The sequence below is a fragment of the Neoarius graeffei genome, chromosome 2 (genome assembly GCF_027579695.1).
Source record: "Neoarius graeffei isolate fNeoGra1 chromosome 2, fNeoGra1.pri, whole genome shotgun sequence".
Lineage (NCBI taxonomy): Eukaryota > Metazoa > Chordata > Actinopteri > Siluriformes > Ariidae > Neoarius > Neoarius graeffei.
The window spans coordinates 43,177,477-43,191,262 of NC_083570.1; the positions used below are offsets into that span (position 1 = coordinate 43,177,477).

A 13,786-nucleotide genomic window follows, 5' to 3' on the forward strand; every position below is an offset into this window, starting at 1 on the left:
TGGGGGGGGGGGGGGGGGGGGGGGGGGGGTTTTCCTCCCAAAAAATTAAAATTTTCCTTGTATTTTTATGTGATATGCTTTGTTTGTTTTATTCGCTGAGAAAAGCAATAATTTTTAGACAGCAAGAATCATGTTGTTATGACAACGGACACTGTTTACTAGTATCTGTGTCAGTGCTGAGTATGCATTATCTAGCTGAGTGAGATTTACACTTCATAATTGCGAAGTCTGCTGATTCATGGATTTTGTTGCCAGTAAGTCACAAAAGTTACAGAAAATTTCTGATTAGATTTTTAGAATTAGAAGCCTTTATTTGTCATATACACATTACAAACCTGGAAGTGGACTGTAGCTGAACTGGTGTACTGTGTTAACTGTTTGGAGGGAGATTGGTGACTCACATACGGGTTTCATCAGAAAGGGCTGAGTGGCAAAATACAAATCGTTCGTATTCGATCAGAATCTCAACAACTTCCATTTAAAAATCCATCAAACATCTTTAAACATGATCAACACGCATTTATAATAAGGATTAAATGTTCTTAGAACTTGTGTGAAATTACTTTAGATTTGTGCAAAAAGACTTTTATGTGAAAAAGCCATAAACCCTTGTGGATTCATATATTATATCGCAAAACATTGCTTCTTTGCCTCTTATTGCTCTAAAACTCGTCCTGGATCTGGAGAAAATCATAAAGACATGGTCCATTGTTTGTGTATAATTTGTTATCTGCTAACAGCAGTCACTGCAAGACTTGTCCAGTGTTAATCACCTCGGATGGCGTGTTTATAGGCTGTTGGCAGCTATTGACAGGGCTGACTTATCGGCAAGTTTACGTTTAGATAAATCCTGACAGGTCACTGACATTACGCTTTAGATGTTTCGGGTGCGGATTTTTTTCACGTCTCGGCTGGTCAGCTGGTTTGGATATCATTTTGTGGGTCTGAGCACTTGGGAGGTCTGTAATACACCAACAACCAACTGGGTTAGCATAGCAACCACCGAGCAATACACTAGCAACCAAGTGGAACATTATAGCAGCCTCCTAGTAACATCCAAACAGTGTTGTAGTTAAGTCACTAAATCTCGAGTCCGAGTCCAGTCTCGAGTCCCTAATGTTCAAGTCCGAGTCAAGTCCAAGACATTAAAGAAAATTTTGAGTCGAGTCCGACACAAGCCCCACTATCAACAGGACAAATAACACGAGAGAGGGTTAACACTAGCTAGTTCACCTGTCAGCAAGCCCCGCTATCAACAGAGCAATGAACATAGCGTGTCACTTCCTTCTCTGAGTGGAGTCTTGCCAAATGACGATCAAAGTCGAGGTTGTCCCCGTCGTCTCCTCGATAGTTCTTCTATGTATGGAACACCTAGCAGTGCATTTTTTCCCCACTGCACAAGAAGTCTGTATAAGCAAAGCGAACAATCCTAGGGACGTTCTCTCCAGGCATTTTAGCACCATTAACGTTAGTTTGTTCCTGAACATGATGTATGAACAAGTGAATGTGCATTCTCTTGCACAAAATTAGTATAAAATTAATGTAGATAGAAATATAAATATCTTATGCAAAATTATTATGGCACGTTACAAAAATAAAGAAAAAATCTGAGTCCTCGTCTCCAATTTACAAGTCTGAATGCAGTTAACGTACGAATCCGAGTCATCAGTGCTCAAGTCCAAGTCAAGACACGAGTCCTTAAAATTAGGGCACGAGTCAGAGTACTGCAAGCCTGCATCCAAGCAACCAGCTGGGACAGCTTACTAACCACCTAGCAACACCCTAGCAACCAACCATGTTATCACAGCAACCACCTAGCGAGCAACTAGAACATGATAACCTAGTAACACCCTAGCAACCACGTGGCTTAGCTAAGCAACCATCTAGGTTAGCATAGCAACCACCTATCCACCAATTTGAAAATGCTAGCAAGGTTTTAACATTTTAACCTAGCTTTGAGTCTTTTAATGTTACATGTTTAATTGTTAAATGACAACAAAACACTGGAAAATGGTTTCTTTTATCATCTTTACCTCTCTTGCCTCTCTCAAGCCAACATCAAAAGTTGATCCATGAACTTTAAACTTCTAGTTCTCCTTTGTACTTTTTACATATTCGATAAATTTCACTATAAACACAATAGATACAGAATATATACTACACACACACACACACACCCCGGCTAGTGGCCTAGTGGTTAGTGTGTCCGCCTATCGATCGGGAGATCGCGAGTTCTACTCACGGTCGGGTCATACCAAAGACCGTCATAAAAATGGTACCTACTGCCATCTGGCAAGGCACGCTGCAATACAGATGCGAATGGGGAGTCAAACTCTCGCGGTTACCAGAGGACCAGCCCCCCATTGTAACCCTAGCAGTGTAATAGGCGAGAGGCCGAGGGCTATGGAAACAGAGATCAGTGCCACCCTATGCGCCACATGGCGTGGGAAGGACTTTGATACTATATATATCCACACACTACAATACAAATAGCAAACATTTTGTCTCGCATGGTAAAATTAATTCACACAAAATAAAACTATGAAATAATCTATTCCTGATTTCACATGTCCAAAACGTCTCCATATATTCAGCACAACTGCAGTCAGAAGTTTACTCACTCATGAGGGACAGGAACATCATGGCAGTGTTGGGCTTTAGGTGATTTTTTTTTAACTGTTCTTTTTCTGTGGCAGAATGATTGTACAAAATACATCTTTAATAGAAAAAAAGAACAATAATTTGGTGTACAAGTATTAATTTATTTTGGGTTTTATGAAATTAATACAGGGTCAAGAATTTACATACATCCACTTAGATCATTAATTCAATGCTGCTAAAAGTTCCAAAATGTTTAACTTGCCACTCACTGAACTGACCAACACACAGTACAATGGGAAAGTCCAAGGAGCTCAGTGCAGATCTGAGAAAGAGGATCATAGACACAACTCAGTAATGTCTTCTGGAGCCATTTCTAAACAACTGTAGATTCCAAGATCATCAGTTCAAACAATTGTGTGGAAGTACAAGTTGCAAGTCACTTTGCTAGAAGAAGATCCAAACTGACCCTTGGTTGAGAGGAAATTGGTTTGGATTGTCAGGAACAACCCAGGAACTACCAAGATGCAACCTTGCCATGAACTGAAAGCTGCTGGAACACTGTCTACATTTAAAGGAGTTTTATATCACAATGGATTGAGAGGCTGCCATTCAAAAAATGCAAGCCACTGCTCCAAAATCTACACCTTTAAGCTCGACTAAAGTTTGCAGCAGATCACATGGACAAAGGAAAAGCCTTCTGGTGGAAAGTTTTATGGTCAGATGAGTGAAAGATTGTATCGTCTGACCACAATGACCAGAGGAATGTTTGGAGCAGTAAAGGTGAGGCATTCAACCCCAAGAACACTACCAACTTTTAAGCATGGTTAAAACAAAGTGGATGGAATAATGAAAGAGGAGGAGCCCTTCAGAATTCTTCAACATAATTTCAAACCATCAGCTAGATCATTGAAACATGGACACAACTGGGTGTTCCAACAGGAACATCACCCCAAAAACTTCAAAGCTAGTTGTGCAATGGATAAAGCAAGCTAGCATTAAGCTTTTGAAAGTCCTGACTTTTTTGAAAGCTTTTTCCAAGTCCTGACTCAACCCTATTGAAAATATCTGGATTGTGCTTAAAAGTCGGGTCTGTGCCAGGAAACACACTAATTTAATTTAACTCTACCAGTTCTGGAAAGAAGAGTGGACAAATATCAAACCAGAATTCTGCCAAAACTTCGTTGATAGCGACCTGGTCATGGTGAAACTTTCTAAAGGGGCATTTAACCAAATATTATTAAACTTGTGCACCAAATTTTATATCTATCTATCTATCTATCTATCTATCTATCTATCTATCTATCTATCTATCTATCTATCTATCTATCTATCTATATTAGAGATACATGTTTTACAATCACTCTTTCACAGAAAATGAACATTTTAAGGAAATCATTGAATCATTGACAGCCCAATATTGCCATGGCATTCATGCTCATTATGAAGTAAGCATTTGACGCAACTGTACCAATCATGCACATGTACGTACAGAACAAGCCGGACTTCTCACATCCTCATGCTCTTTCTGCCCGTCAATAACAGGAAGCCTCCTCAGCAAAAACACATCCTATTCGCTCTGTTTCAGCAGAGATATCTGGCTGTTACTTGGGAAAAAATGTCACAGTGACAGTTTCCTGTTTAATGTGCGATTATGTGTCCATATATTTTCCCCTCAACTTATTAAACTTATAATCTAGAAAGTACAGCAAAAAAAAAAAAAAACCTCCAGTGGGAAAAGACTTCCTGTTTCTCTGCTACTTTAACCCCCTTTTCAAATGGGAAATAATTTATGCTCTATATTTTAAATGTATGGAGAGGAACAGTTTACAAGATTGTATTATTATTATTTATTATTATTAATACATCCTGTTCTGAACATCCCAAATTGGCCAATGCCATCAATTCTTTTCACATATAATTTATATAATTATAATTGTCATTTATAATTTTTATTTTTAAAATAATTTTTATCCAATTATAGTTAATGTTGTGCAATGTTTGCAAAACGTTGTAGTTCCTGTTCACCTACATTACACCAAAGATGCTAATGTTGTTCAATAAAAATCCTGCTCGGATTTTTATTGAGCAACATTAGCATCTTTGGTATACAGACAGTTTATGCTGAACAACTGACTTCTTTGTAGATAATTTTTAAGACTTATTTGCGATCTGAGCATCAGTACAGTATAAAAACTAGTCTTTACACTTTTATTACTGACATGAAAAAAAATTTCATTCAAACAACTTGTCTGCTCAAATAAGAACTCAATAAAAAAAGAAAGAAAAGAAAACGCCTTCTAACCAATCAGGATGACAAATTTAACTTCTGTATTATAAAACCTGGAGGACATCCACAGGCTTTTAGATTAGGGTTAGCTGCCTATAAGCAGCGCGTCACCCAAAGCTGAAATGAAACGGACACCACTGCCATCAAGTAAACAAGTCACCCTATTTCTTTATAAATAGACGAATTTATAGTATAGTATCTATTTATTTTAAGCTGCTGCCATTTCATTTATTTAAAGCCTTGCTTTTTTTTTTAAATAGCAATGAACACTTGGCTAAAAACCTAACAAGGATTTTCCTGTGAGACATGAGAACACACACCAGATTTGCCACGTAGTTCACCACCAGCATGTCAATCTTTTTCTTCCCCAGCTGTGGTAGGTATTTGTTCAGGTGCTCCCGTAGTTTATCCACCATCTGACCAAGAGAAACCCAATCATCATTATTAATAATTATTATACATACAGGATACTTTTTCGATGGAATAAAAACGTGTTCTATTCCCTTCTAGCGGGTTTCATTCATTTGGTTTGATAGCATGCAATATTGTTAGCATATCGCTTATCCTACGTGTATTATGTCACTCTACCCAATGGAGAATGAGCGTTGAATATGGCTTACAATATTGCATGGTTGTCAAGACAACATAATGTCACACATTGGAGATGTAAAACTTCCGCGCTAGCGAGCGCCAGTGACAATTTGTAAACAAACATGGCCGCCAGGTTTGCTTCGTTAAATACAGAAGATTTTGAGAGAATTTTGAAAGACGCGTTGAACACCTGAAAGGAATCTGTATGTATAATAATAATAATAATAATAATAATAATAATAATAATAATATTGGCTGGCTTTTTTGGCATGATGATATGCTAGCTGAATGGAATATATCTGATAGACCACTCAACGCCAGCCAATATTATTTAAAATGTTAAATTCAAGTGTCTCCACCCTTGTAACATAAGTATAATGGAAATACAGCAGTTTATGTAGATATAACCATTATGAACAATGCTGAGTCATGATACTGCATTACAAAATAGCATAATAAAGAGGAACCATGTGTGTAGGATATACAATTATAAAAGAAAAATACTGCCCCTTTAACAATTAAGTGAAGAAAAATTCTGGTTTACGGTTATTTAGCACAAAAGTATTTTAGCACAAATCCAAAGTCTTTTAGCACGAGTTCTAAAGTCTCTTAGCACAACTCTAAGTTCTTTAGCAAGAGATCCAAGAACACTTTCCCTGTGTCTGAAATCACTCCCTACTCACTATACAGGGCACTATATAGTGAGGACGCCATTTTGTAGTGCTGTCCGAAACCTTAGTGACGATTATTTACACCCTATATAGTGCACTCAAAGTATCCCACAATGCATCACGAAAAGTAGTGTACAACCGATGGTCACTAACCAAGCAATATATCCCATCATGCATTGCGGTCATGCTGAAAGAAATCAAATTAAAAAAGTCTCAAATTTGATTTAATAAAAGGCAGCGGCAAAGAAGAAAGTATTCAGCCTTGATTTAAACAGAACTGAAATATGCAGCTACTCTGTATTGATTAATGTGGGAAATGCGCTCAGTATAATATGGATTTATTACAATAACACATGCATGTATTTATTATTTTGAAAACCCACCAGCCGACTGATCTGGCACGTTTTAATTGTGCAACAGTAACGATGTAAATACCGGCACGACGGACTAGTGTCCGAAAGTGTTTTTTCATTTTACCAATGAGCTTATTATATAGTCCTCTATACAGTAATTCCCCATATAGGGAGTAGGGAGGAGTGAATGGGTGAGCAATTTCGGACACAGTGCTAAAAACACATGTTGTCTTTATTATGAATAAAGATAAATAAGAGCACTGTCACCTCGCAGCAAGAAGGTCCTGGGTACGAGCCCAGCGGCCAGCGAGGGCCTTTCTGTGTGGAGTTTGCATGTTCTCCCCGTGTCCGCGTGGGTTCCCTCCGGGTGCTCTGGTTTCCCCCGCAGTCCAAAGGCATGCAGGTTAGGTTAATTGGTGGCTCTAAATTGACTGTAGGTGTGAATGTGAGCGTGAATGGTTGTCTGTGTCTATGTGTTAGCCCTGCGATGACCTGGCGACTTGTCCAGGGTGTACCCCACCTCTGTAGCACCCTGTAGGACAGGATTCCGCTCTTAGTTGGCAAAACACGTCAAGCAGGGCAAAAGACATAATCTGCCAGTTAATTAATTCGGCAAACGCGTAATTATTGACAGTCAGTTGAATTTGCGATATGATCAGAAGTGACTGAAGTCATCTATGAAGGTGCCCACAAGTCAAGGTCTGTTATGACTGAACTACAAATATTCAAAGACACCAAAGAATCAGATTTTCAGTCCACGTTTCAGGGACCAACAACTGATCCTTAACATGCACAGCAGCAGAAATTCCTGTTTCCAGTCCCTAAGCAATCATAATAAACCCCTTCCTACATCAAGAGGAGTACTTTTTTTCGATTATTGTGACCATAATCCAGAGTTGTGCTAAAGAAGAGAGAGTCGTGCTAGGAGACTTTAGAACTTGCACTAAGAGACTTGTGTGCTAAATAACTGGATACCAAAATTCTTATTTGGGCCTTTTTTGCAATTCCTTCGGATGAGATAATGCACCAAGAGAGCAGCTGTGACCTGAAATCTACCTTCCTCTACAACAAACCTAACACAACGGACCAAGATAAACAAAAATCAGTCATAATCATCAGCCATCAGGTGTCAATAACTGGGATTAAACAGAAAGTCATAGAAAATCACAAGTTTTGGGGGAAACCTGGAACTTACCAGGCCTACTAGCGCCCTCTGCGGCTGGTCCACCTCCTGAAAGAGAGGAACCGCTCTCTTATCTGTCGACCACAGAGAGAGTCAGAGGTCACTGGTAATTCAGTGTTTGTTTATTTTTGAAGGTTTATTCCCAATATGTTCTTCATAAGTGAATTTCACTTGTAATCGTTACAGCAATAGGATTTAACCGTGATCAGACAGAAACTCCACCTCTCATTGCATAACATGGAGGGAGAAAAACAAAAGGGTGAATTTGAGGACTTTCCAAACTCCACCATTCCTCTACTATCTATGAACTTGTCCTCTTTGTTTATTACATGCTTGATTCATTATGCAGAAAAAGAAAACTGTTCCCAGAGGAGCTGAAATATTTCACCCTGAAACATTGGAACAAAGTTAAGAACGTTTCCTTAGGAAAAAAAAATATTTTGTGTGTGTCTGTGTGTGGCTATTTTTCCTACATGTCAAGTATTAAATCACAGCCTTACCCCGTTTTACTTACCCAAATGCCATGTATCAACCATAGACAGAACTCTAGGGAACAAGTGAATAATAGAAACTTTAGGACAACAGTACTTAATGTAGATTAGAAGAGGTTTAAAACTAGACTGCCTTTCAGATTTTTCAAGTTTAGGTCATAAAAAGAATTTTCCCTGACACCCAATTTTTCTTCTTTCGTGGACCGAAAGCTACTGAATTTGAATCCCAGACTTCAAATTTTATTAGTTTTTTTTATAGAAGAATTAATGAATTTAGGGCCCTGTTGCCCAAAATTCTCTGCTATTTTTTCCTGCTTCACCATGACACAAAACAAGATACTACGTCATGCATCACATGGTGGGCTTTCCCCATTCATGCAAGGCATTGTGGGATACAAATTTGAAACATGAAAGGGAAATGGAGGACGCGAATGAAACGTGAAAGACTGACTACAGTAACGGAAAGCGAGAAGAAAAGATGTTCTGTTGCAAAGGAAAGGCAACGCAGGACCAAACTAATAAATATCGGCGGTCATCGAGCACCTTGGTGTGCATACGGTACATGTCAACCTTTGGTCAATCGAACCTGTATAACCAACCTCCAAAATCCTTATTTCCCTTATAAAATCCTTATAAGATGCAAATTAAAATAATTTACCTAAAATTTGAATAATAATTAACAATGATATATCCCAGTTACTTTTTATTCAATATTAATAACAATAAACCTTCAGAATGAATACAAAGCTCCAATGTTTGACAAAAACACAAAGTGTCACTCTAATGTTCTGAATTGTACTCCATGACAGCTTTTTTAGCACTCTGCACCAATACCTCACACTAGGCTGCATGTCACAGCAAGTGTCTAGCTGTGTTGATCTTACACTGCAGTAGGCCAGGTCAGTGTGTCTGCATTCAGGTTCTTTCTGCTCTCTGTGTGCATCTTCCTGACTTGAGAGAAAACTCTCTCACAGTCAGCATTACTGTGGGGTAAACAGAGCACTGCCTAACTTGAACTAAAACACCCACTACCTTGTGTTTTCTGTCTTTTCCAGTTGTTGGCATATCAGTCTTTGAGCGCGCAAATACTGTCATCAGTGGCTGATTTTGCCTTTGGCTTGCATTCTGCTGATGTAGTTTCGATTTGAAATGTTCTTTCACATCATACACTCCCGATGCTGCAACTTTGATGTCACGCACACACAGTGTGCAGTGTGCGTATTCGTCGTTTTTGGAGGCTGCCGGTTGGATTATGCCATTGAAAAGGTCCTTCCATTCAGGGAGAAACCTACCGCTGTATTGTGTTTTGAATTTCTTTGCCGGAGTGCCCATTCAGAATCTTTTCAGTCGCTATTGAAAGTCGCTCAGGTGGAAATACGCTTTTCAAACAAAATGTTACTTCACGGTTGGCGGGATTCTCGCAATGCGGTGTGCGCATGATCAAAAGTGGAACGAAGTCTCGCTACCATAAGATAACGCGCGATTTCATAAGACTCTTTACTGGCTGTCTGTGCTTTCTGTGGTGTACAGTACGTTTATAAATGTTATGCGCTCTTTTATCATCGTGGGAATTGATTATAGCTCTAAATAAATATTGAAGTTTTTTTTAAAGAATCCGTATAACTTTATTTGTATGCCCATATACTACGTTTATTGAATCAAATCCGTATAAAATACGGGCATTCCGTATAGGTTGACATGTATGGGTGTGATCAGCTGGGCGGCACAGTGGTGTAGTGGTTAGCATGGTCGGCTCACAGCAAGAAGGTTCTGGGTTTGAGCCCAGCGGCTGGCAAGGGCCTTTCTGCGTGGAGTTTGCATGTTCTCCCCGTTTCCTCCGGGTGCTCCGGTTTCCCCCACAGTCCAAAGACATGCGGTTAGGTTAATATGGGACGGCCTTGGGCTGAAGTGCCCTTGAGTGAGGCACCTAACTCCCAATTGCTCCCCGGGCGCTGTTAGCATGGCTGCCCGCTGCACTGGGTATGTGTATGTGCTCATTGCTCACGTGTGTTTTCACTGCTTCAGATGGGTTAAATGCAGGTGTGTGATGAATAAAGTTGTGCTTTCTTTCTTTCTTTAGCGACAGAATGATGGAATGGTCAGTGCACAGTCAAGGTAAACCTGTAGATGGCAGTAATGCAACACTGGATGCCAGCTGCCGTAAAACCCAAAAGAAGAAGGAAAAGAAGAAGGTGTATGCGCACACCAGACTTCCTCTGTCTGCTTGACTGCACAAAGCGAGCGATTTCATGCACATTATTTGCTCGGGAATCCCCTCAAAATTAAATAACTCCCCAGAATGGCCTGGGGTTTTTTTCTGAGATATTACAGAAATAAACTTATCATACAATGACCAAATTTCAGAGGGAACTAAATTTCACCGATTTTATGAAATCAAAAGGCCATCTAGCTTTAATGCAGGAAGTTAATTACATTAAAAATAATGTTTTTGTTATTTGTTATGCATGGATAGAGACACATGTTCTTCAGTAGTTTCAGACATATGCAGCTGGGGGGGGGGAGAGAGAGAGAGAGAGAGAGAGAGAGAGAGAGAGAGTCCACTTACTTTTTGGTGTTTTCCTCAAGCTGTTGCAGGTAGTTAGAGGATTTCTTTTTCTCCGAATTCTACAACCACATTATGACTCCTTATTATTCACAGAAAACATGGTTACTATCTTACAAACAAAAGCAGTGTTCAAACAGAAAAGCCTAGAAATGTCTCAGGGAGTTTCTTTTCCACTCTCGCCTCAGGCTTCCTCATTAAGGATAAATTTGAGTTCATATATACAGTTGCATGCAAAAGTTTGGGGACCCTTACTGAAAATGTCTGTTACTGTGAATAGTTAAGTGAGCAGAAGATGAACTGATCACCAAAAGGCATAAAGGTAAAGATGACATTTCTTTTCATTGTTTTCTGCAAGATTTGTGTATTATTTTTGTTTTGTACAATTGGAGAGTGAAAAAAGAAAAGGAACACCATGCGAAAGTTTGGGCACCCCAATGCATTTGAGTTCTCGGGTAACTTTTACCAAGGTTCCAGACCTTAATTAGCTTATTGAGCTGTGGCTTGTTCAAATTCTTTGTTAGGAAAGGTCAGATGATGCAGATTTCAAAGCTGTATAAATTCTCTGACTCCTCAAACTTGTCCCTAAAATCAACAGCCATGGGCTCCTCTAAGCAACTCCCTCGCATTCTGAATAATAAAATAATTGATGCTCACAAAGCAGGAGAAGGCTACAAGAACGTAGCAAAGTGTTTTCAGGTAGCTGTTTCCTCAGATCGTAATGTTATTAAGAAATGGCAGTTAACAGAAACAGTGGAGATCAAGGTGAGGTCTGGAAGATGAAGAAAACTTTCTGGAAGAACTGCTCGTTGGATTGCTAGAAAGGCAAATAAAAAACCTTGTTTGCCTGCAAAAGACCTTGAGAAAGATTTAGCAGACCCTGGAGTGGTGGTGCACTGTTCTACTATGCAGCGACACCTGAACAAATATGACCTTCATGGGACAGTCATCAGAAGAAAACTGTTCCTGCGTCCTAGCCACAAAATTCAGCGTCTGAAGTTTGCAAATGAACATCTAAATAAGCCTGATGCATTTTGGAAACAAGTCCTGTGGACTGATGAAATCGAAATAGAACTTTTTGGCCACAATGTGCAAAGGTATGTTTGGAGAAAAAAGGATGCCAAATTCCAGGAAAAGAACACCTCTCCAACTCTGAAGCATGGGTGTGGATCGATCATGCTTTGGGGCTGTGTTGCAGCCAGTGGCACAGGGCACATTTCACTGGTTGAGGGAAGCATGGATTCGAATAAATACCAGCAAATTCTGGAAGCAAACATCACACCATCTGTAAAAAAAAGTTGAAGTTAAAAAGAGGATGGGTCCTACAATAAGACGATGATCCAAAACACACCTCAAAATCTACAATGGAATACCTCAAGAGGCCCAAGCTGAAGGTTTTGCCCTGGCCCTCACAGTCCCCTGACCTAAACATCATTGAAAATCTGTGGATAGATCTCAAAAGAGCAGTGCATGCAAGACAGCCCAAGAAACTTGTAGAACTGGAAGCCTTTTGCAAGGACGAATGTGTGAAAATCCCCCAGGTAAGAACTGAAAGATTATTAGCTGGCTAAAAAAAAAAAAAAAAGTGTTTACAAGCTGTGATACTTGCCAAAGGGGGTGTTACTAGGTACTAACCATGCAGGGTGCCCAAACTTTTGCTTCGGGCCCTTTTCCTTTTTTGTCATTTTGAAAATGTAAAAGATGAAAATAAAAATAAAAAAATTGTTTTTGCTTAAAATATAAAGGGAATGAGTCATCTTTAACTTTATGCCTTTTGGAGATCATTTCATCTTCAACTTGCTTAACTGTTCACAGTAACAGCAATTTTGACCAGGGGTGCCCAAACTTTTGCATACCACTGTATTATATATATACATATACACACTTTTTCTATAAAAGCTCTTTTGCAACAATATCTATTGTTAAAAGGGCTATACAAATAAATTGACTTGACTTGACGTGTGTGCCAAATTTCATGAGTTTTTGCCCATAGGAAACACCTCAAAAATGGTCAAGTCATGAAGGAAAAAAAAATCCTTATGGCTCCAATAGGGTCCTTGCACATAGCATCCAGGCATGAGAATCCTTGAAACACAACACTGTACCTCGACAGATATTTTAAGAACACAGCCCAGTCACATTTGTATGTACAGTGTGAGCTCCCAGAGGAAAAGTAATGACAGTATAAGATTGTACATTTTCTCCCCTCACCAGTGCTGCTTGTAGTTTGATCCTGTCTCTCTTGATCTGGGAGAACCGGTATCGGGGGTTAGGCACGGTCTCAAAATATTTCGTCCTTTCGATAATCCACTGTAGCTCATTCCAGTAGCCCTGCAGACTCCTGGCCTTTTCCACACAAAAACAAAACAATGTTAAGTCTGACACAAGCTGAGTACTGACTACAGTACAGTGATTAAACATACTGAAATATACAAGAGGATTAATCCTTTTACTCCCATAGGGACCTATGCAAGGTCTGATTATCCTCCCAACTCCTATTTACTTACTGCCATGCCAATCCAGTACTTTGGCCTGGATTTTCCCAGCAAAGTAATTAGGACTTGGGTTGTTGCCTGTTTAAAACTGCAGAACAGCTGGGCCTGATAAGCTATCAACATCTAGTAATTGGAAGCGGTCATGCATTATGAAGGAAAAGCACTGAAGAACTGGGGGTACCCACTAGTGCATGTAAATAGTCGTTGGGGGTGGTCCCTGTTTTAGGGGAGCAAGTAAATAGGTAATTCAATGAACCAACACGGTCCGTGTTGAAATTTAGTAATATTACATCACGTCTGGCTGCCGTCTACTGAAAGAATTAGGACTAGGGAGCAGTCAAGATGTTAGTAATTAGTGATTGAAAGCAGACACACAAAAGTTATAAGCAGGAATTGGCAGCAGAGTTTTCAGAGTGATGTGTGTGTGTGTGGGGGGGGGGGGGGGGGGGGGACTGTTTTGCCCTTTGACCCCTAAGGGTAGGGAAGGTCTGAAAATGTGCCCTGGATGGACTCCCCATCACTCACCCTTTCCTGACACCTATGTAAACAAT

At 39.6% G+C, this 13,786-nt stretch overlaps 2 protein-coding genes across 2 annotated transcripts in view; one reads left to right on the forward strand and one right to left on the reverse strand.

The window, feature by feature from the left end:
• ccdc146 (coiled-coil domain containing 146) overlaps positions 1–13,786 on the forward strand; it is a 121,954-nt gene that overhangs the window by 87,646 nt on the left and 20,522 nt on the right. The window lies entirely within an intron of this gene.
• The window catches only part of gsap (gamma-secretase activating protein), a 119,905-nt gene that overhangs the window by 13,227 nt on the left and 92,892 nt on the right, over positions 1–13,786 (reverse strand). Inside the window, exons 20-24 of the mRNA XM_060914273.1 lie at positions 12,952–13,086; positions 10,744–10,802; positions 8,201–8,232; positions 7,699–7,760; positions 5,209–5,304 (exon numbers count right to left, since the gene is read on the reverse strand). Of these exons, the coding sequence (XP_060770256.1) occupies positions 5,209–5,304; positions 7,699–7,760; positions 8,201–8,232; positions 10,744–10,802; positions 12,952–13,086 (384 nt within the window). The remainder of the gene's footprint in view (positions 1–5,208; positions 5,305–7,698; positions 7,761–8,200; positions 8,233–10,743; positions 10,803–12,951; positions 13,087–13,786) is intronic.